General features: G+C 39.0%; 1 protein-coding gene across 5 annotated transcripts in view; it reads left to right on the top strand.

Annotated features, from left to right (window-relative positions):
* The first annotated feature begins 620 nt into the window (after window positions 1-620).
* LOC132159803 (nuclear factor 1 A-type) overlaps window positions 621-20,760 on the top strand; it is a 149,953-nt gene continuing 129,813 nt past the window's right edge. For all 5 annotated transcript variants that reach the window (XM_059569414.1, XM_059569410.1, XM_059569413.1 and 2 more), the window contains exon 1: window positions 621-914. In XM_059569414.1, the coding sequence (XP_059425397.1) occupies window positions 819-914 (96 nt within the window). In that variant the 5' untranslated portion in view covers window positions 621-818. The remainder of the gene's footprint in view (window positions 915-20,760) is intronic.

Raw genomic sequence — 20,760 nt, 5'->3', positions numbered from 1 at the left:
TTTGAGCTTAGGAGAAAAAATTAATTTCATTTATATATAATCTAAAGTAAAAAACAAAGTAAATTAAGAAAAGTGTTTTATTGTTAAAAATAAGTACTATAGAGACTTAGAGAGGTCGGGACTCGCCTTAAATGATATTGAGATGATAAGTGCCTTAACTGTGTTAATAATTTAAAGTAATATAATTTCATCATTGTAAAAGCAGAACTGTCAATAGGCAGCTTGGTGTGCTCTATGATTCAAAAATAAATTTGCCCCAAAAAAAGAATCCTTTTCCGGTTCAGGGGGACAAAGTCCAAAACAAAATATTGCATGATAGTCTTTAAGTAGCTCCATCTGTCCAGCAGAATCTCAGACTAATAGCCTGTGGCGCATCAGTCCGTTCCCCTTAACTCCCGCAACCTGACTCTGTCCTATTAAATCCCTCCACTCCTCCAAAAAAACAAAAAAACTAGTGAATGATGGAGAAAAGATCTTGAGAAGATTTAAGTCAGCTAAATTGTGATAGTAGGGTGATGATGGTGGTGACGATGAAGCGTGAGCCCTAATTAAGGAGAAAAAAGGACCTCGGGCACTCAGTGATGTGGAAAAAAAGGGCTCATCATTGTGGTGTATTTTTTTAAGGACAGCTCGCTCTGTGAGCAGATGACTGCCGCTCACCTTGCCACGGGGTCTGCGTGAGATTGGTTCATTGTCAAGGATTTTTTTTTTTACCCATGATTCCATATGGTATGGAGTGGGCTACATGTTGCCCAACATGCCAGTGCAAATGTTTTCTCAATTAGGTGTCTTATCTCCGGTGAGTGCACTAGCATCAGATGAAGCTTGCTGACAGCGTAATGGCAGCTAAAACCTCGGAAGGCTCCATCAAATGGCAGCTCTGCTACGACATCTCGGCCAGGACTTGGTGGATGGTAAGTTGGCAGCGAATTACCCTTTTTTTCTTCTTCTTGTTCTTCTTTTACCTTTTTTTTTTAGGTAAAACTTCCCTTCATTTTTTCCCCCAATGCACATACAAAACACTTTTTTTTCAACTCCGCTCCTCAGTTTTTACGTCCAGTTGGTCGAAATTAGTTTTTTATTGTAGTTCCGTTCCACTTAATAGCTCCTCTGTGGGTCCTGTCACATTTGTCATTGTTTTCTCTTTAATGCACTCCTCTTTTATTGTCCAAGATGTCAAAGAACAATTGTCTATTTTATCTTTTTTAAACATCCGCGTGGAAACAAAAGCTCTTTTGTCACTTTACGCATTTTTCATTCATTCATTACTTTTCTGCTGTCAGTAGTACGGATCCGTAAACGAGACGTCCCGTGCATGTGTGTGTGTGTTTCTCTTTTCGCAAAGTCTTCCAAAGTTTTGCGCAGGAGTCCAAAGAAGGAAAAACAGGATGATTCTTTTAATCCCTTGTTTACACTGAGGTTTTGTGGTCCACGCGCGGTCGCTCGGTGCTCCGCTCCACGACTGTGACACTCCGTCGCCGCAATTAAAGCATGGAGAGGAGAAGAAAAAAAAAACTCCAAAGTGTTCTGGGACAAGACGGACTCTGTGCCGGGGCAGATTAACTTGCTTGTGGTCAGTGAGGCCAGACAACCTTTGACATAACTGTCGCTCCGCTCAGAAATGAGGAGAGGTGAAAGTGGGAGAGGGAAAAAAAGACCGGTTTGTAGATCGCAGCGAGATGAGGAGGGGTAGGGATTCACAATAGTCTATTGTGGCACATGAAAGGCTTTCCAGAGCGTCCCGGGTTCATTAGGCATTGATTCGTTAGCCCGGCTTGAATTTAACAGCATTATTGCCTTCATTATTATAATTGCTTTTTTTTTTTTACAAACCTGCATGGTTTCTGAAATAACTTTTTTGTTGTAGTTGTTGCACACACTCCTTCAATACAAGGTAGCTGTGTTACGCTGAGACAATAACTTATTATTTCCCAGTTAGGGGAGCATAAACGTCAGATGTCGGATTGTGTGTCCCCCCGCACCCCTTCCACTTTTCCCCTCTAACCCGGGTCATACAAGCTTGTCTCTCTGTGTGACACTGCTGAGGAAAGTTAGTGAGAGAGAAACTGGAGTCTTTTTTTTACTGGCTTTATGGGAAACTGCTGTACTTGAGTGCCCAGATTAAAGGAAGAGAAATGTTAGACTTGTATCTATCTGCGTGAAGGGCTAAATGGGATCGGTGTATTTTCTGTGAAGTTGAGGGTGTTAATGTGTATAAATTCTTTCTCTGCGATACACACTATGGGAATGTGAGCTTGGGGACTTTTTTATCATCCCCTTTAAGTTTTTATTTAATTAGATTTAAATTCATTCTAATTTTTTTTTTTTTTTTTTTTTTTTTTAGAAATGTATAGGTTTGTGTGTAGGTCCTTTTGTGTTTAAATGTTTAAATGTTGATCGTAAATTGCACTTTCTGTAATATCTTATTCATCTGAAACGCAAAGATAATGGAGAAATAGAGGCATGGTTTTCTTTCACTCCTGTTGTGCTGGTGTTAATGTTTTACCACTTATTAACAACTTAACATTTCAAAATGAATTGGTTCCTGTGAAATCTCAATATACTAGTCTTTTAAAACCTGTTTAATGCTAAACTATATTAGAATATTAGTGAATCGGTCTCTCTTTAGATAAAATGTTTTAATATGATTTGAAATTCTGAAATCACATTTTAAATGTAAATATATTTGATGCTTGTGCTTGAAATGTTATTAGAGTTTGAAATATAGAACTAATTAACATATCTAAATATAGAAACTGAGAGCTTTTAAATTGTCATTAGATATAGTACAAATGTTTTTTGTAATGCAACTTGAAGATTTTGCATGCAGTCGTGCTCTGTGTATTACATATCAACGCATTGATCAAAAGTAGTGTATTTTAAATGTAACAAATATGTACAAAAAAAATTAAATGGTATAAAATAGAACTTAGTATTAGTGATTTTTTTTCTACTTACCCTGTTTTTCTTAACCCTGTTACCCTGTTAAAGTTTTACATTTTTCTGTGAATAAAAAATATCCTGCTGATCTTACTTAAACATATTTTAATTTGATGAAATGAATACTTGGATTGGGTACTCATTTTGTCCTTAGATTACATGGTGGTTTTATATGTTTGTAAAAGAAAAGATAAAAAACAAAGTGAACAAACAATATTTTAGTAGTATTTTTACAGTGTTATCCTCTCTATGGTAGCTTCTGTAATGTCTTTTTTTTATTGTTTCAAACTAAATTGTAGTGAATTGTAGAATCTCAGCCCACCTTTCCTTTGCCCACTCCTGCTTTTCAAATGCCCGAAACATCCAGACAACAAATCTGCTGCAGTTTACTTTTGTTCTAAAATGTGAGCTTTTATAAAAATCCAAATTCGCATAGCTCTTTATTTGTACCTAGTTTAATCTTTCAGTTCTTTGCTGTTGTCAGATCTTGTTTTGTTTTTCAGTGGCAGTTACTCATAAAATTAGGACAATTTAAAAGTAGCAAGACTGACATTCTCAAAGAAAAATAAGAAAGTAATCATCCATATCTATAATTGCCGACATGCATGTAGACATTGTTTTACATTAACTGCTGCAATTAACAGCACTTGTTCTCCTGAGGCGCTTTCACTTCAGGGGTGGACCAGATCGGGAGTGATGTCCACTCAGTAGTGCGCTAATGCTGCAATGATGGGATCCCTTACCACCTGAGGGGCTAATGGGATTTTACCCCTTCTGTACAACTGGCACTTCTCTAATCTGATCGTCAGAGAGCAGACACCCCCGAGAGGCACACAATTTGAGGCCGAGAGTCGGATGAAATAGGTTGAGGGCATAAAATCCTTATATGATCACTGCTGTCAGGGTCCACTGAAGTATGCCGCCTAACGTCACAGATCAAGTTAGGTTAAAAGAGAGACAAAAACAGTTCTCTTCGCACATGCCGTTTAAATATATGTAACTTTTGAGGAGATCCTTATAATTGTAGCGTGATATAATTGCGTCCGGCTTGTTAATTAAAGTCTTAAGGCGACCTTGAGTGTAGCCTGTGTAATGGAAAATAAATTATTCATGATTTTGCGATTATTTCTTTTATTGGATTTACTTTTTTATAGAGATGAGAAATGATGTTTGATTGCTCGCGCCCTTCATTTATTGCAAAATGTCATAGTTTATTAAAACAACTCACAGCTGGAGTTTTATTAGGACTTTTGTCATAAAAGTAGTTCTACTTTTAGGTTATGAAGTGGGTTTTTATGAGGCAAAGCGCAAAGACCACATGACAAATCTATCGTGGCAGTTTGTTTTACACAACGTCCTATTTTTGCCGCCTGTTGTCCGGCTAGTGTGTGTCACGTCGGAGTGGAAGATGTTTCTAATTTGGCCTCCACCATGGACTACGGAGAAATGATTAGAGTGGAGGAAATTGGAGGATTAAAATTGTCTGCTTGAACTTCCTGAGCACCGCATGCTCTCTCAGTGTCTCTGCTCTGGGACTTCCAGGCCGAGCCCTGGAGCAAGGGAGCAGCTCATAGATCCCACTCGGGCACACACTAAGAGTACAGCGACTCTCGATCTGTTAATACCAGCCCTGAATGACTCACCACCCACCTGATGGAGTCGGAAGTCATTTGACAATGGGTGACGGAGCAGCACCTTTAAAAGAAAAATTGACAACTATATTGTGATTTTTTTTGTTGTTGTTTTTTTAGTTACTCTGACTTGCATTATGAAGCCGTTTCTAGCTTTTAGAGACATTCTGCTTGACTTAAGCAAAGTCTGTAATATCCGTTCATATGTTTAATGTCTTTTGTAGAAAATGTGCCTGAGGGTGACTTTGCCTCTTTTGTGATGTGATGTATATCTGCTTCACAAGCCTAGTGTTTGATGCCCAGTTCCAAAAGCTGTTTTTATCTTTTGATTATATTTATGCATATATATATTATATATCACCCCCCCCCCCCATATTAAAACTGCCAGAAGCTGAGAAATGCATGTTCGAATAAATGAATGCAGTGATGGGCTCTGAGAATATTGACAGGTGAATTTTAGCACTCTCTGAAGCTCGCACTTGGCACGCGATTGTTTTGTTGGCGTTCCATCAAGAGATGCAAAGAAACGAGGATCAGATTGGACGTGGCTCTGTGTCAAAAAAAAAAAAAAAGAAAAAGAAAACAACAGAGGAAGTAAAGGAAGCTGAATTTGGAGTCAGTTCAAGATATTAACGGAAAACCTTTGTGTCTTATCAAATATGCTGGACCGTTTTGCAGTGTTTTTGAAAAAGAGGTGCTTCATGTTGGAGTCTCACTGTTGTTGTTTTTCAGAGCAACGTACTTTCTCATGAAAGTTTTAGAGGAAATTACATCAGTGACTATTTTAAGAAGCAGGATTTAATTGTGTTCTCTCTCTCTTTCTCTCTCTCTCTCTCTCTCTCTATATATATGTGTGTGTGTGTGTGTGTGTGTCTATATATATATATATATATATATATATATATATATATATATATTATATATGATTTTCAAAATATATATATATTTCTTGTCTTTAAAATCACATATATAAAATATTTAATGCATGTTATGTGTATTAATTAGTTATGTGTGTTACAATATTATATATCTAATATATATATATGTCTGCGTGTGTGTGAGTGTGTGTGTGTGTGTGTGTGTGTGTATATACAGTATATATATATATATATATATATATATATATATATATATATATATATATATATATATATATATAAAAATGTGCATATTTTTTCAGTTTTTAGTCTTTAAAATCACATTTAATTCAATATATAAAATATTTGATGTATATAAAAAATGGTAGCACTTTATTTTACAGGCCTGTTACTCATGTACATACTTTGTACTTATTACAGTAAATACAATAATTATGTAATAACTAGGTACTAACCCTGAACCTACCCCTAAACCTAACCCTACCCCACGTAGTATTACAAGAACTTTCTAAGATAAATACACTGTAAGTAGATATAAGTACATGTACTGTAAAATAAAATGCAACCTAAAATATATATAGATATATATTATGTATAAAACATATATGTGTATATATGTATTACAAGATTATATATATAAAGAATTTATAAGAAATACACATACAAGCACACAAACACACTAATTAATATATTAATATAAATTCATACTTAGCTGTTTAAGCTTTATATTCCATTAATGTCTTGCTCTCTAACGCATTATACACATTATGCATATTAAATGTATAATGTGCTACATTTCTCCATTATAGCAACTTGGACAGGTTGATGGCTGTTCCCTGTGGCCGAGTTGTCACTGCTATGTGACACTTATACCCTTGCCAAGGCCAAATGGTCTTTTCTAAGCATTTAGAGTGAGCGCTAAGGACAATTTGGCCCAACTGCCACAAAATAGTCCTCTCCGTACATGCAAAGTGTCTGCGTTCGTCTATATTTGACCTGATGCTATCAAAGCTGTTTGTGAGACGATTCGTCCTGTTGTCTCACGTATACCTTCCCTACCTCCCCCTCTTTTCGATCTAAGCCCGTCTCTGTCTGTCTGTGCTGTGGAATGAAAGGATCAATTGTGTGGAAGAGATGCGTGTGAAATCCCTGCTGTCTAGGGGGGGTTAGGGGTCGCTATGTGAGAAAAAGACCCCTTTCTATTCCTGGCATGGCTCTGTGTGGAACGCCACTCTCGGCAGGGCAGCCCCCCTCCCCGTCTTGGTCGCTCTTTCGCCCAAGTCCCTCACTTTTCTCGTACTCTCTCGCTCTCTATCTGCCCCTCTCTCTTACGCTCCCTAGAGAACCGTGGCTACTGGCCAAGACAGCTGGGTCTTTGGGCCAGTCTGGTGCCTTTTCTTGTCTTGTTTGGGACAATAAGAGTGAAGATGCTCCCTTCACACTCTTAAAAATAACATTTCTTCATTGGTGTCTAAGGTTCCATGAAGAACGTGTAATATCAATGGAATCTAAATAATAAATAGTGAAACACCTTTTAAGGTAAAGATTCTTTATGGAATTAAGAATGGTTCTTTTAAAAACTGTTTGCTGGAGGCTTCTTTGGGGAACCAAAAAGAGTTATTTTAAGAACTGTTCGGTAAAAGGTCTTTTTTGGAGAACCGAAAAAGGTATGTTTGAGAACAATTCACTGAAAGGTTCTTAGAGGAAACTATAATGGTTTATGAGTTTATGAGAGAGATCCCTCATTCAGCTTTAACCCAGTAGAAATAGTTCATACGAGTGTGCCCACTTTTAGAATTGTTTGGATTTATTTTATTTATACCCAATTATAAAGAAATCCAGTGACATATTTCAGTGCAGATCTCCCTTTCAGTACTTTTTCCATATACTTCTGTACTCTTTACAGGCTTAATGGTGTAGAAAGGCTGATATCAGCTCTTCAGGATGTCTTTTTGAGGAGTTTCTAAACCAGGTATGGATCGTGCCATGGCACTCAGCCATTCATCTGCCAATTATGGTCTCAACCAAACACTCTCATCTTTGCAGTTCAACGCACTTTTTTTTCTGCTCGTCTGTTTTCGTGTTCGCCAAGCCGCAATCATCAGTTTGTTTATAAAGTTTTCGCTGTCATGTCTCACTTGATACTCGTCTTTCCGTGAACGCAACGGTGGTTGTATGGATCTGTACCCAAGTATGCAGTGTGTGTGTTTCTTGGGAGTTGTCTTTTTTTTTTTTTTTTGGAAAAAAGGAAACAGATTCCAAAAACACCATCTGGTATTTGGAGGGGTATTTTTGCGTCTGTATCTGTGTGTACGTGTGTGTGTGTGTGTTAGGCGGGTGAGAAAATTTTTTTTTTTCTCCATAGCCTTTCTCTTGGTCTCCAGCCACCCACCGTTTTTGCTGCCAAAAAAAGGTGTAAGTCGCCAATTGAAGGGGGGAACATGGGTAATATTTGTGGGTGTGGGGCTTCACTGTTATCACTGGATCATGGCCAGAGCTATTATCCCTTCTAGTCTCCAACAGCACCACCCCACTCACCTGCTCCAAAATATCTGACAAAATGATCTCCAAACATTCAGTCATTGAGCTGCTGAACCAAAGCTTCCTCTGTGTAAGTCACATGCATGATGCTAAAGAGTCTTAAAATTGAAATAAGTCAACATGTACCTGACATTGTACATTTACCATACCAGCAATCATGCTGAAAAGTATTTGGACACTTGAAAATAAAATAATAATTTCAAGTGGTATTTGTAAAGAAAAAGGTTTCTCAGAACTAAATCAGCTGATTTCATTGTGACTTTTTGTTTATGCATGAAAAACTGTGGACATGTTCCACTGCAAAGTGTCACATTCATTTGTTAAAAATGTAAACCGTACTTCTGATGTTTTATTTATTTTAATTCTTATTTTATTAAGTTCTGTTTGTAAATGTTTAGCTTAAAGTACAAATGTCTGTACATTTTAATTTTAATTTATTTATCTTATATTTTCAATAAATACCCTTTGTTTGATATTTTTATATAATGCAAAGACATTCATGCAATTACATAATATAAAAATTATATAAATGTAAAATAATAATACATTGTCTATATGTTAAGTAGTACAACTGCTGTTTTATTTTAATATGCATTTTTATTTCATTTTTCATTTATTTTACAATTATTTACATTTAATTTAATTAAAATTTAAATGCTTTGAATTCTTTTGCTAAATGCATAACTTGAAAAATTTCTATTTTCATATAAATACAATAAATTATTATATAAAATGAAATAAAGCAGTGTCAGCACAACACATATCAATATTATTAAGAAATATGTAAGGCAGTAATATCCAAACATTTTTAAAGAGTTTAAATGTATCAATACAAATGTCCATTCCTCATTTTGGCACAAAGAGTTCAGTCTTCACATCTGTGTCTGTGTGGTTGATTGTGCCATACTGGTGTCCTCTATACAGAATTGGTCATTTCCTCAGATTGTAAAGGACTAAAACTGTGGCAGAAATTAACATGTGAGGGCTTTTGCCCAGTATTTTGACCTTATTCATGCACAAAATTCAGCCTAAAACTGCATTTTTTTTTCTTTTAGTATTTTAATGTCTCACATGTGTCCTAATTTATTTAGTTTTATACCAATTTAAAACTCATCTATCTGATGTGGAGTCTGATTTTACAATCATTTAGATTAGTGGATGATTACTGAAAACAAAATCTAGATTGCCACTTAATTCATTAAAAGTGTCTGACTGGATTAGGTGAGATTACTGACAAGCGAATGAACAGATATGAGGGTTAGGTGACGATGCTGATGGAGACAGGACATACAGAGGACAGAGTGTGGGTCTGCACGTGAGAGAGAGACAGTATGGACAGATGTCACTGAAATCAGGAGATTTAATATGATAAGACCACCACTGCAATCACCTCTGTGAAACATTGCTTGTTGCCAGATAATGAGAGAATTGGCCTACTTTCATAAGGTCAGAGATGTGTCTCTTGCACATAGTCTACCTGTTCAACCACTGTCCACCTTTTAAAGGTGGAATGAACTAGAGGTTGCAAAGTTACAAAGACATCCCCTTCATCTTTTTATATTTATTTATTTGCATTTTTCCCAGGTAACTATATATATATATACACACACACATACACACAAAAGCTATGTATTTATTTATTTATTTATTTTAATTTACAATAGCTTTGTAATTAATAAAACATTCTGAGGTAAAATTATAATTAAATATAAATATAGCAATCATGATATCGGCCTGCATGTAAAAAAACAGCCCTGATGTGCTTTATTCTACTCATCCCGCTTCACCCATCTAATTAAATTGATTCAGAGCTGTGCCTTCCTAGCAGGGAGGCCCCATTACTTATGTCTGCCCGGTGCAGGGCACCTCATGACCCCCCTGAGCATGTCACCATGTTACACATGCTGCCAACAGGGGGTGCTGCTGACCCCATGACTCTGGGGAGGCTTAACAGCTGGTGGGGGCATCTCTGGAGGCTAGCATCCCTTCTACAGAGTCTCATTTAGGTTTACGCCATTTTGCATTTAAGTGCTAAACCAAACAGTGGATAGACCTAAAGTGGTATCCGCATGGGTTGTCCTGTATGAAAGGCTGTATTCCTGCCTGGATGTCTTGCTCTTCCCCTCTCTGGGCAGATTAAAGTGGGAGCCAGCTGGAGCCAGGGGACAAGCTGCCACGGGCCTCTCCAAGGTGACCCCTGGCAAAGCTGGCAGCACATCTGTAGCCCTGATGCATCCAGGAACTCTGTCGCCCCCTCTGCGGCCCAGGGATGCTGGCAGAGACAAGCCAGTGAGGGGCCGGCTGTCCTCCTGCTGTCTGGCAAGGGCCACGCTGGAGGGCACGGGGCGAGAGCTGGAATATGCTGAAATTATGGCACTCATAAGTGCAGCATTTGGACTGGACCTGGTTGGACCTTCCGAGGTATCATTTTGTGCACATTCAAACAGAGTTTGAGCTTGCCAAGTGTATATGCATAAGTCTTTCATGTCTAATAATAAAAAGAGCCAACAGAGGTTCCAATCTGCCCGGATAAGCAAGCCTACAGTGGACTGAAAAAAAATTGGACCACACAGATTACATCCTTTTCTTTAACTGGCACACTTACTAACAAGGTTTGTGGAATGAACATTTGCAGAATTTAGTGGATCCTTCTGTAAAAAAAAATACTTTTAAGAAGTCGAATGGGTAAAGCACCAGTGTAGACCTATCAGCGATCTGGCTCTTGGGTGGCAGCCAGACCCTCTATTCCAGAGCCTAAATGTTGTGGTGTGGTCGGGAGAAGGTAAGGGCGTTGCCTTCCTAAGTGGAGACATCCTCTTGCAATCAGTCCGCCCAGATAGAATCCTCCTCACTGCAAATCCAAGCCATCCGCTGGCACACTCAGGTCCCATTTAACTCTAATTGTTTCCATCTCCCCGTGTCTAAATGTGCTTCCCCTGACAAAGATCCTCTTCTTTTGCTCTCGTACTCGTTGACTCAAAATACTCTACCTATCTATATAGCTAGGGCTGCAGTTAGCAATTCTAGTGCTTGCTAAAAAACCTTCATCACAGTCCTACCAGTGCAATCTCTTGGTTAAATGCGGGATCACTTTCCGGCCCCTCCTCAAATGGAGAGCCTGGGACAAAAGTTCCAGTTTGTGGCAACACTGATTCCAGGGACACAGTTAGCAATTCTTGGGCCTGGTACAAAAAATTAAACACTCTCTTCCTAGTGTGATAGTTCGGTCGAAATCGCAATCACTTTCTAAAGAGATTACTTTTGTGACTAAAGTTCTACAGCAACCATTCTTTAAATATTTTTTTTAATAATTTCGGCTGCATGTTTTTCACCTTGAAACTGTGAGTTCCTTTTCGTCCCACAATAAGAGGTGGAAATACCCTTTAAGTAGTAACTTCATTACATACTGGTAAAACGGCACTAAATGTGTGGAGAGCAGGTGATGGCACAGGTGGGGCACTGTTGAGCGGCTGAAATCTGAGCTATCTGTTGGAGACTGTCCCTGATGGTCGAATGGGAGCATTAATGAACCAGATTAGGTGTCCCAACAGAGAGTGGGGGGGTGGGAGACAAACGGGCCGCCCTGTCCGAATGTTTTCAACCAACATCTAAACTCAGCGTAATTGTGACTTGCGTTAACATACGGAGAAACGTTTGAGAAGAATGAAAAAGTTTTGTTATATTACAGAGCAATGAAACGTGAGAGCCAGTGAAGCTTAGTGGGCCTGTAAATGACAGTCTGGACCTGCGTCCAGTCCAGCTGGAGATCTCTGGTTGAGCGGTTGCTCACTCTGGCCAGAGCTAATTTGTGTGTCAGGTTGGTCCGTAAATATGAACGTTTCATGCTGTGGCATTTGGTACCCACTACTGGTGCATAAATGAACTTTGCCCACTGTACATATGAGAACAATAGTTAATTTTCAGTTTCCTAAAACTTCCAGAGAGGATCTGGTTTGTCTTTTTTCTTCTTTCTCAAGTTTAACCGTCATACATATGTATGCATAAGCCCCTTATCCTTTAGGATAGTGGCGTCATTATTACCTGACCTTTCCGTGGCATGGCTTCTCTCGCGTTTTGCCACCGAAACCTTTGCCAGATGGCGTCTTCGCTCACGACTCATCGGCTGATTTCCTCTTCTCCTCTCCCCCTCGCTCAATGTGGTGTCAGGTAGTCACTGTAAAAGAGGTGCAGGGGGATAGCTTTTCACCTGCTCCTTCTGTAGGACCCCTGCTGAGAGCAAGCTGTTCACCCAGTGCCCTCCTTCAAAAGACACCGGTGCACTGACACACCTGTCCTCCTCCTGTTCCTCTCCCTGTCCCACATTCAAGGTACATGGAGACATATTTTTGAACATTGCATTAACAGAATAAGTGGTATAGGTAAAACCTTTTAAAGGTTTTATAACACTTTAGTTTTCCCCTCTTTTGGGGGGGGCTTGGTCTAGTTCTAGTTCACTTCACCATTTGGCTTCTGGTTTTGACTGACGTGAGTGTGAGTAAACAATGACAGAATTCTAAGTTTTGGGTGAACTATTCCTTTAAGGTCTGCCCACGCCGCACTGCTTTTTGGGAAGGTAATAACACTTCTGCAGTGCTCCAGTGCTGATTAGTTGGCTGTTGTCTTAGGTGCACCTGGAGAAAGTACGTCTGGAAGATCTCTTCAGAGAAAGTATGTTTATGATTTCTACAGGCTTGTATTGAGCTGGGTAACGGTGTATTGGAGTATGCGGTGGGGCAAGTACACGTGCAGGACTGAGAGAGAAAGGAGGGGAGCCAGTCATTGTTTAGTATCTTTACAGGACTGTAGCTAATAAAACTAAACTGGACCTGAGGGGAAGCAGCTGAACTTCCTGTAGCGGTTGTATTTATTTATTCGGAGGGTCCGTTTCAGGTCCCCTGAGCAGCCAGTAAACAAAGAGCTTTCCTCTGCTCCAGATTGCCTTTTTATTCTTATTTATTTATGATTTCCCTGAAACCACTTTAAGTTGCAACTTGATAGCTCCTAGCTTGTGAAAACGCCGGTTTCATCGAGATCCCTCCCAAAAAAAGACTAGTCTGTCCCTTATTTCTTTTTCGGTCTTTTAATTCCGGCCCCTGGCCACTCACGCAAATAAATACCTTTCTTCTTAAACATACATTGGCTAATTAATGTATCCCATCTGCTTTTGTGCTCTACATCACTTCCATGACACAAAAGTTTCCCGAAACAGATTTGGCTTGCATTGCATTGATGACTCGTCTCAGACACCATGAAGAAAACTGGAAAATATATTTAAGCTGAATTCACTGTACAAATAAACACAACCTGATGCTTTTCTATTTTTATTTACATATGCCGAAAATATATATATTATTTTCACATAAAGGAAACTAATAATAAAGTCCCTTTTGGATTAAGCATTTATGTTTCTATTGTCATTTAACCGATACCACCGGGTGCTATTTTAATTCTTCATTTTCGATGAAAGATCATTCTTAGTATTTCAAAATATGCTATTGTTTTCCTGTAGTCGAGAACAGATGATGCATCTGTGATCTTTGCGCATCTCTTGAGGAACGGCAGGTTTCGCAGGCAGTTGTTGCTGGCTGCTGGAACATCTGGTCAGCCAAATGAGAATTTGTCTTTATTCCCATCGGTAATGGGAGTGAACCGTACAGTTGTAATATTTACGGGAAAAGTTGTTTTTGGAACTTTATTTAAAGGCGCTGTATGTAGGATTGACACCGAGTGGTTGAACTAGGTATTGCAGTCCAAATTCAAAATATTTGAGAGGGTTTTTTTGCACCTGGCCCCTCCTCCTCAGACTTAATGCAGACAGGTTGCCAGACACAAACAGGAACGAGCGCACCTGACGATGAATGAAATGAAATAAGCTGTGCTTGCCGAAATACAATCGGGTAAACTGACACCAGGCGGGTTTCACAAACCAAAACAGAGACCAACACACATTTTCAAAGGAGGATAACTGACTGTAGCATTGTTTTTCAGATAAACAAGTATGTTAACTTAGCATGTTTCTTAAATATCTGCAGACACTTATAATGGTATTTTATGCTTTAGTAAAGTCAAAAACTTAAATACAGTACCTTTAACCCTGAAACAGTGTTTGGGAACTTAGGTCAAGGCTCGCAGTACAACATTCCCCGAAAATGATAGAGATGCTTGAAAAAAGAGTATTGAAGCAAAAGGAAGTTAACTCGAATTTTAGGATGTGCGGTTTCAAATGATGATTCACATAGCTTTTGCCAAATATCTATTAATATTTGCTCAGTTAAACCTACAAACTATGTTATACATGTTGTGTCTTATGTTAAAGCTAGGTGGGGCTATGGAGCATATTCAGTAGCCGGAGGAAGTACTTTTGATCAGTTTCAGAAAACAATACATGAAAAAATGACAAAGAGGAACACTGCAAATATATATCTCTGTCATTTCCATCTCTTCTTGATATGCAGTTCTCCAGCAGACCCAGAAAGTGGCCTCGCACAACTGTTTGAACATGTGACATCACTCTGGCGGCTGTTTCTTCCAGAGGCTGGGTCTGAATATTCATGATGAGTGTATTCCCATGGCCCATTGGCTCCAGCTGTCCCAATATCAACCAACACACATGCAAACTAACTCAACCCAAACACGCATTTAAAAAAATAATGCACCCTTGCACCACTACTGGAACTTATTCTGTAACACTTTTAATAGTTATTGGGTTGGTTTTACATTTTAGAAAATTGTATTTATGTATTTATTTATTTTAAATAGTTTTTATGGTTATATTTATACTTTATGAACACAGTTGTGTAATGTTGTTCCATGCAGAAAGGACAGATTACCAGAACACTGGTGTTCCTGAAATGGTGTTTTTTATTAATCTTTTACCCTTTAATGTCCCCTCCTTGTGATGGTGAGGTCTTCTAGCCCCTTGCATCTGAAGGTGGTCTCCTCAATACCGTGCATCATGATTCATGCATGTCCTTCCACACCCAGTCTGCCCTCTGCCGGGTCACTTAGCGTGTTGATAAGAGGCAGCGAGCGCTTGCAGGAGGCCATAGCTATAACCTGCTTATGAGTGATTTTGCCAGGCTGACAGATGGTGCTGGAGCTGTAGTCAGATGTGCCACATCCTTCACCGATTCCCCGGCCCTGTCATAACTCCTCCAGCAATACACTTGGCCTCTTTTGCCTGCCCGCTTACATGCCTGCTCTTGCCGGGGACGGATTCGGTGCCAGCTGGGACTAGGACTCATTTTAATGTCCTGGTAATCATTGGAGGTAATCAAAGTACCTTTTAAGACAAGTCGGGTCGTCAGGTGGCAGATGTTTTTAGTCGTGCAAGTCCAGAATTCTTGGTCACAATTACATTCAAATTAGGAGTATGTTTTGTCAACAATGGTGTCATAAAATGAGGTATTTTAGCTTTAAATTTGCGCAAATGCACATTCAGGAGTTAAACTAACATTTTACCTGTAAAGGTGTGGTCTGGTCAGTTAATGAATTATAAGTAATACTTCACAGGCAAAAACACCCATTTATAATTGTCAGTTATGTAGCACAGCTCACACAGGAATCCCTTTCAAACCAAGCAGCTTTGTGTTGGTCGGTGGGGCAAATTTACCTGAGCAAATCTGCATCGAACACCTTAACTCTCCTGCACGTAACTTCCAATTGTGCAGATTCCTATTGAAGTAACTGGAATTTGCCTGTAAAGCTTCACAGAGCAACAGTAAATGTGATTGCGCCTCAAAATGGGACTATAAATGGCATGTTTTCTTCCATTGTCTTCACTTAAAGGAATAGTTCACCCAAAAATGAAAATTCTGTCATTAATTGCTCACCTAAATGTCGTTCCAAACCAGTAAGACCTTCGTTCATCTTCAGAAAATTAATATATTTTTGATGAAATCTGAGAGCTTTCTGACCCTCCATAGACAGCAACGCAACTGACACATTCAAGGCCCAGAAAGGTGGTAAAGACATCGTTAAAATAGTCCATGTGTCATCAGTGGTTCAACCGTAATTGTATGAAGCTACAAGAATACTGTTTGTGCACAAAGAAAACAAAAATAACAACATTATTCAGCAATTTCTTCTCTTCTGTGTCAGTCTTATACTCGCTTTCAAAAGAGAACCATGATGAAAATTGCGCTAAACTTCCAACTGCGCAGGTTCCTAGTGAAGTGACTGAAATTTGCCTGTGAAATTTCACACAGCAACAGTAAATGTGGCTGCACCTTAAAATGGGACTAAAGATGCCATATTTGGTATTGCGTTTTCTTCCGTTTGTCCTTCGTTCATAAGGGGTGTAATGCTGTCTTAGTAGGAATTGACAGCTATGCAGACGGGTAGTCATATATATTCTTTCACTTGGCATCGACCTCTGGATTCAGGCGTTTTTTTGTTTTCTTTAGTCTGCAGCCTTCAGGGTTGAGCTTGGTTCATCATCCATCGAGAGCAGGAGTACGTTTGGCAAGAGATGGATGGACCAGAGGGAGCAGGAGGTTTACTAAAACAGGACCCGAGCCATGTGCTTTTCATTAACTTGTGCGGAAATAAGTGCTGACCCACTCCTTCGAGAGGGCACATCCCTTTAATGCTGCAATGAAGAAAATTAGACATGGAGAGAGCTCAGGTAGCAGACAGAGCAAGAGATGGTCCGTATGCATGTACAGGGAACGGGTGGAGGGAGCAATCAAACACACCAGCGGTGCGTCACCTTTATTGAAAGTGAAGCTGAAAACTAAACACTTCCTTTGGAATTCCTCTCTAATTTGTCCAAGTTCTGTGTGGTCTGCCTGGCCTGTCACCTTCGCTCCCTTGAGTTTAGCTCCTCGTGTTGTTGCGCCGTCACACTTTGCTCCTGCTGTATACAGTGAAACTCAACGTTTGGTTTTAGCAGGTTGTGTGTCATGAAGCTTGTTTCTTATAGACTACGTTTTGAATCTTGCTGTCAGTCATAAAGCTGGTAAAACTAAAGACACGTTTCCAAACAAAAACAAAAAACTAAATGACATGCGATGCAACATGTCGAATTCTGTTGTAATATAAGAGGGATCATACAAAATGCATGTTATTGTTTATTTAGTACTGACCAGATTAAGATATTTCACAAAAAAGATGTTTGCATAAACTGTAGTCCAGAGGAGAAAATAGTAGTTGAATTTATAAAAATGACCCCGTTCAAAAGTTTACATCCCATTGATTCTTAATACTGTGGTGGTACCTGAATGATCCACAGCTGTGTGTTTTTCACTAAGTCTTTGGTTTTCCAGCATTGTTGTATATTTGAACCCTTTCCATCTCAATTTTGAGTTCCATTTTTCCACACTGAGGGCAACTGAGGGACTCAGTTGCAACTATTACAGAAGGCTCAAATGCTTACTGATGCTCCAAATTAAAAAAATTTAGGGTAAATTTAACTTATTTTGTCTTTTGGGAAAAATGCAAGTATCTTCTGTATCTTCTGAAGGGCAGTACTAAATGAAACAATATGATATTTAAGCAAAATGTACACATCTGAATTCTGTTCAAAAGTTTTCACCCCCCGGCTCTTCATGCATGTTTTTGTTTCTTCTGGAGCATCAGTGTGTGTTAAACCCTTCTGCAATAGTTGCATGCGAGTCCCTAAGTTATCCTCAGTGTGAAAAGATGGATTTCAAAATCATACAGTCATCGTTGGAAAGGGTTCAAATACACAAAAATGCTGGAAAACCAAAGACTTTGTGGGACCTGAAGGATTTTTCTGAAGAGCAGTTCTCAGTTTAACTATTTAGGACACTTAAGACTGTACATCTATCCTCACATCCTCATTTTCATTTTGTCTTAAAATCACATTTATTAATTTTAAAATTATATTCTTTTTTTATATTTAATATTTCATAAATATATTAAGTAAGATATGCAGATCTCCCTAATTAGTTTGAAGCAGCTTAGCTTGTCCTAGAGATGCTTTGATACAATATTTAAGATCTTGCTGGGCCAATCCAATGACGAATATGAAACTTCGACTAAGACTGGTGTGAGATTGAAGATGTGTTGATTTGAGATGTCCTGTTGCTCCTCTCCCACCCCTCACTGGGCTGGGCGAAGTAAATGATGTTGTCCCAATTCTCCACCTGTATCCTTCATCCAGAGTTGAAGTGTTTGTACGTTTTTACCCCTGCCATGTTCATTCATTTTAGCCCTTCTCTGGCAAGGCACCTCATTCATTTACCTGCCCATCCACCACTGCTCTTCAGGAGACGTCAGAAGACAATAAAAAGTGTTGTGGATAAACTTACAGGTACCTAACTCACATTTAAATATAGCCCCTGCTCTGACTACTATGTCACAGTGAAACTTTTACAGTAAGGTTTGCGTATGTTGCATGTGTTGTCTGTGTGTATGTCTAAGAATAATAATAAAAAGCTAGGGGAAAGAGAAGGGAAAGAAGGTATACTGTGTTTGAACATTCGACTGGAATTCCTCCTTACATATGAGCATCTGTTCAGAGAGCACAGAGCTTCTGCGTTCAAAGCGGTCGCTGGGAGTGTAATCTATGGGATTTATTCTGGAAGTCACGCAATCCTTTCTTGACCTAAGGAATAGTTTGAAGGAGAACTAGATTATTGCAAACTTTAATACTGACATTTAATAACTTTTCGCTTTTGCACAGAAACTATGCGTTTCGCAGGCCTTGAGAAAATATTATTAGTCAAATTCAATTGCACCGTTTAAGTGCAATTACCATGATTGACCAATAGAGGGAGACATTGCACTAAAACAGAAGTCAAGGCCTTTTCTAGCGGATTTTTAGGAATGGAAAAACATTTATTTATGAATTTACATGTGTATGTTTTTGTTTTACTTGATAATAATTATAATATATAAAATAAGACATAAAAAATACAATAAGTGAAATTGTGGAATTTAATAATGGATATAGTTGTAATAACTCTAGTTTTGTGCTTATTTGAAGTCTTTTTTTTACTTGCCAAATAAGAGACTGATATACATCTCATCAGCTATAAAATAAAAATATGGGCAATATATACTGATAATCAATATGATTCCCAATATTATTACTTTAATTTATTATGTTTTATTTATTTATTAAAATGCTTCATTACACATTTTTTTTAAAGAAATTTGAAAGTCAAATATATATATATATATATATATATATATATATATATATATATATATTTTTTTTTTTTTTTTTTTTTTTTTTTTCTTTATGTCACACGTAGCAAACAGGTTTAGTTTTTTTCCTCTCTCTCAATTTTCAGACTCAATCCTTTTAAACATGGTACCCCCCCCCCCTCCCCATGTAACATCCATATCCTTTTTCCCCCATTTCTCTCTCTCACCATATTAGTCCATTGCAGTATGAACCACTCATATCAAACAGAAATAAATCCCTCTCCTCCAGTAAATAGAGATAGACAGATCCACATGGTAAATGAAGACATTACACCCATAGCTGCGAAAAGCGGATTTCACGTTTCTCTTTTTTCAGTCGGATATTGCCAGTGTGGGTTTGATAGAAGCGTATGTTGTGGGAAGATAGTGAAGCCACAACAAAGGCGGCCTTGAGTGGAGGCAAGCAGCGGTGGTTCTCTTGGCAGGGTCGGGCCCTCTTCATCCCTGGCACTGTCGTCATGAGTTAGTCACACCGCAGGAGAGGCCCCCGAATGGCCTGTCTGTCTCTGTCTGCCGCAGATGGGCACAATAGGCCTGGCACTGCCACACACCTCTGATCGTACACAAGAAAGCCTAATGATCGCACATCAGCTGCGTTACTCTCGAAAATCATTGACTGAGGAGACTGCGCCTCATCGAAATGATGGATGGCATCTCGTTGGCGCTGTGTCTACAGCTTAAGCTGGGAGACAAGTTGAAAGTTAGGTCATTCTCACGTCATTTGTTACGTTTTTTTTCCCAGTTTTGGTGCTTTACAAAAATGAAACAATGTGAAAGTCCAGTCGTATCAAAGCAGCCATTCGTATTCATGTGCGATATCCTACCTGGTCTCATGGCATAAATGTACCTAAAGTGCACAGAGAGAGTCTTAAACTGGCATGCAACGTGTTTTCAGTGATCAAGAGTCTACTTGTGTTGAAGGATTTACAGTGGCATAATATGGGAACTTGCCTGGGATCCACCTCTAATTGTAGACATGAAAGCCTATGATCAGCAGTATTCTCTAAAATAATATAATTAAATTGCTTGCAGGTTCTCACATCATTTTGCACTCACTTTTGCCTCCTTATTAGACCAATATAAAGGAGAAAGACAGGAAGTTATTGTAGAAAAGGGGCAGTTTTGAACTGGCGTAATCCATTTCTACACTTCTTCACTACCGTGATTATTAGAGTCGGCTTATATTGAAGGATTTTCAGTGGCGTAAATAAGGAAAGTCGCTTGGGATCATCCTTGTAGTTAATTTTCATCTCCGTCGCCTGTCGGTTCCTGCATGCTGAGAGCCGAGCGTGTGTATGTTAGGAGAGGGACTTGTTTCCATATCCAGCTGTGTACTCCGAGCTGCAAAACGTCCCCTCTCCATTTTTTCCCCCCCGCTAGCCAGGAACAGCTGTCAGGTGTCTGGTAGTGTTTTTTAAAATGTTTAGGGTGGGTAGGTTGCATGCACATCTGTTTGTCTGTGTACGTGAGGCTGTTTGTGTGTGCGCCTGATGCTTTTGCATTCTCACTGTGACTCTCTCCATTGATGTTCGTGTCCTTTATGCGCCCGTATCTGTGCTGAATGAACGCACGTATGCGATGAACAGTGAGCATGC

The sequence above is a fragment of the Carassius carassius genome, chromosome 16, assembly GCF_963082965.1.
Source record: "Carassius carassius chromosome 16, fCarCar2.1, whole genome shotgun sequence".
In the NCBI taxonomy this organism is placed as follows: Eukaryota; Metazoa; Chordata; class Actinopteri; order Cypriniformes; family Cyprinidae; genus Carassius; species Carassius carassius.
Note: the sequence above shows the minus strand (reverse complement) of the source record. Positions and strands in the feature narration are given on the sequence as shown.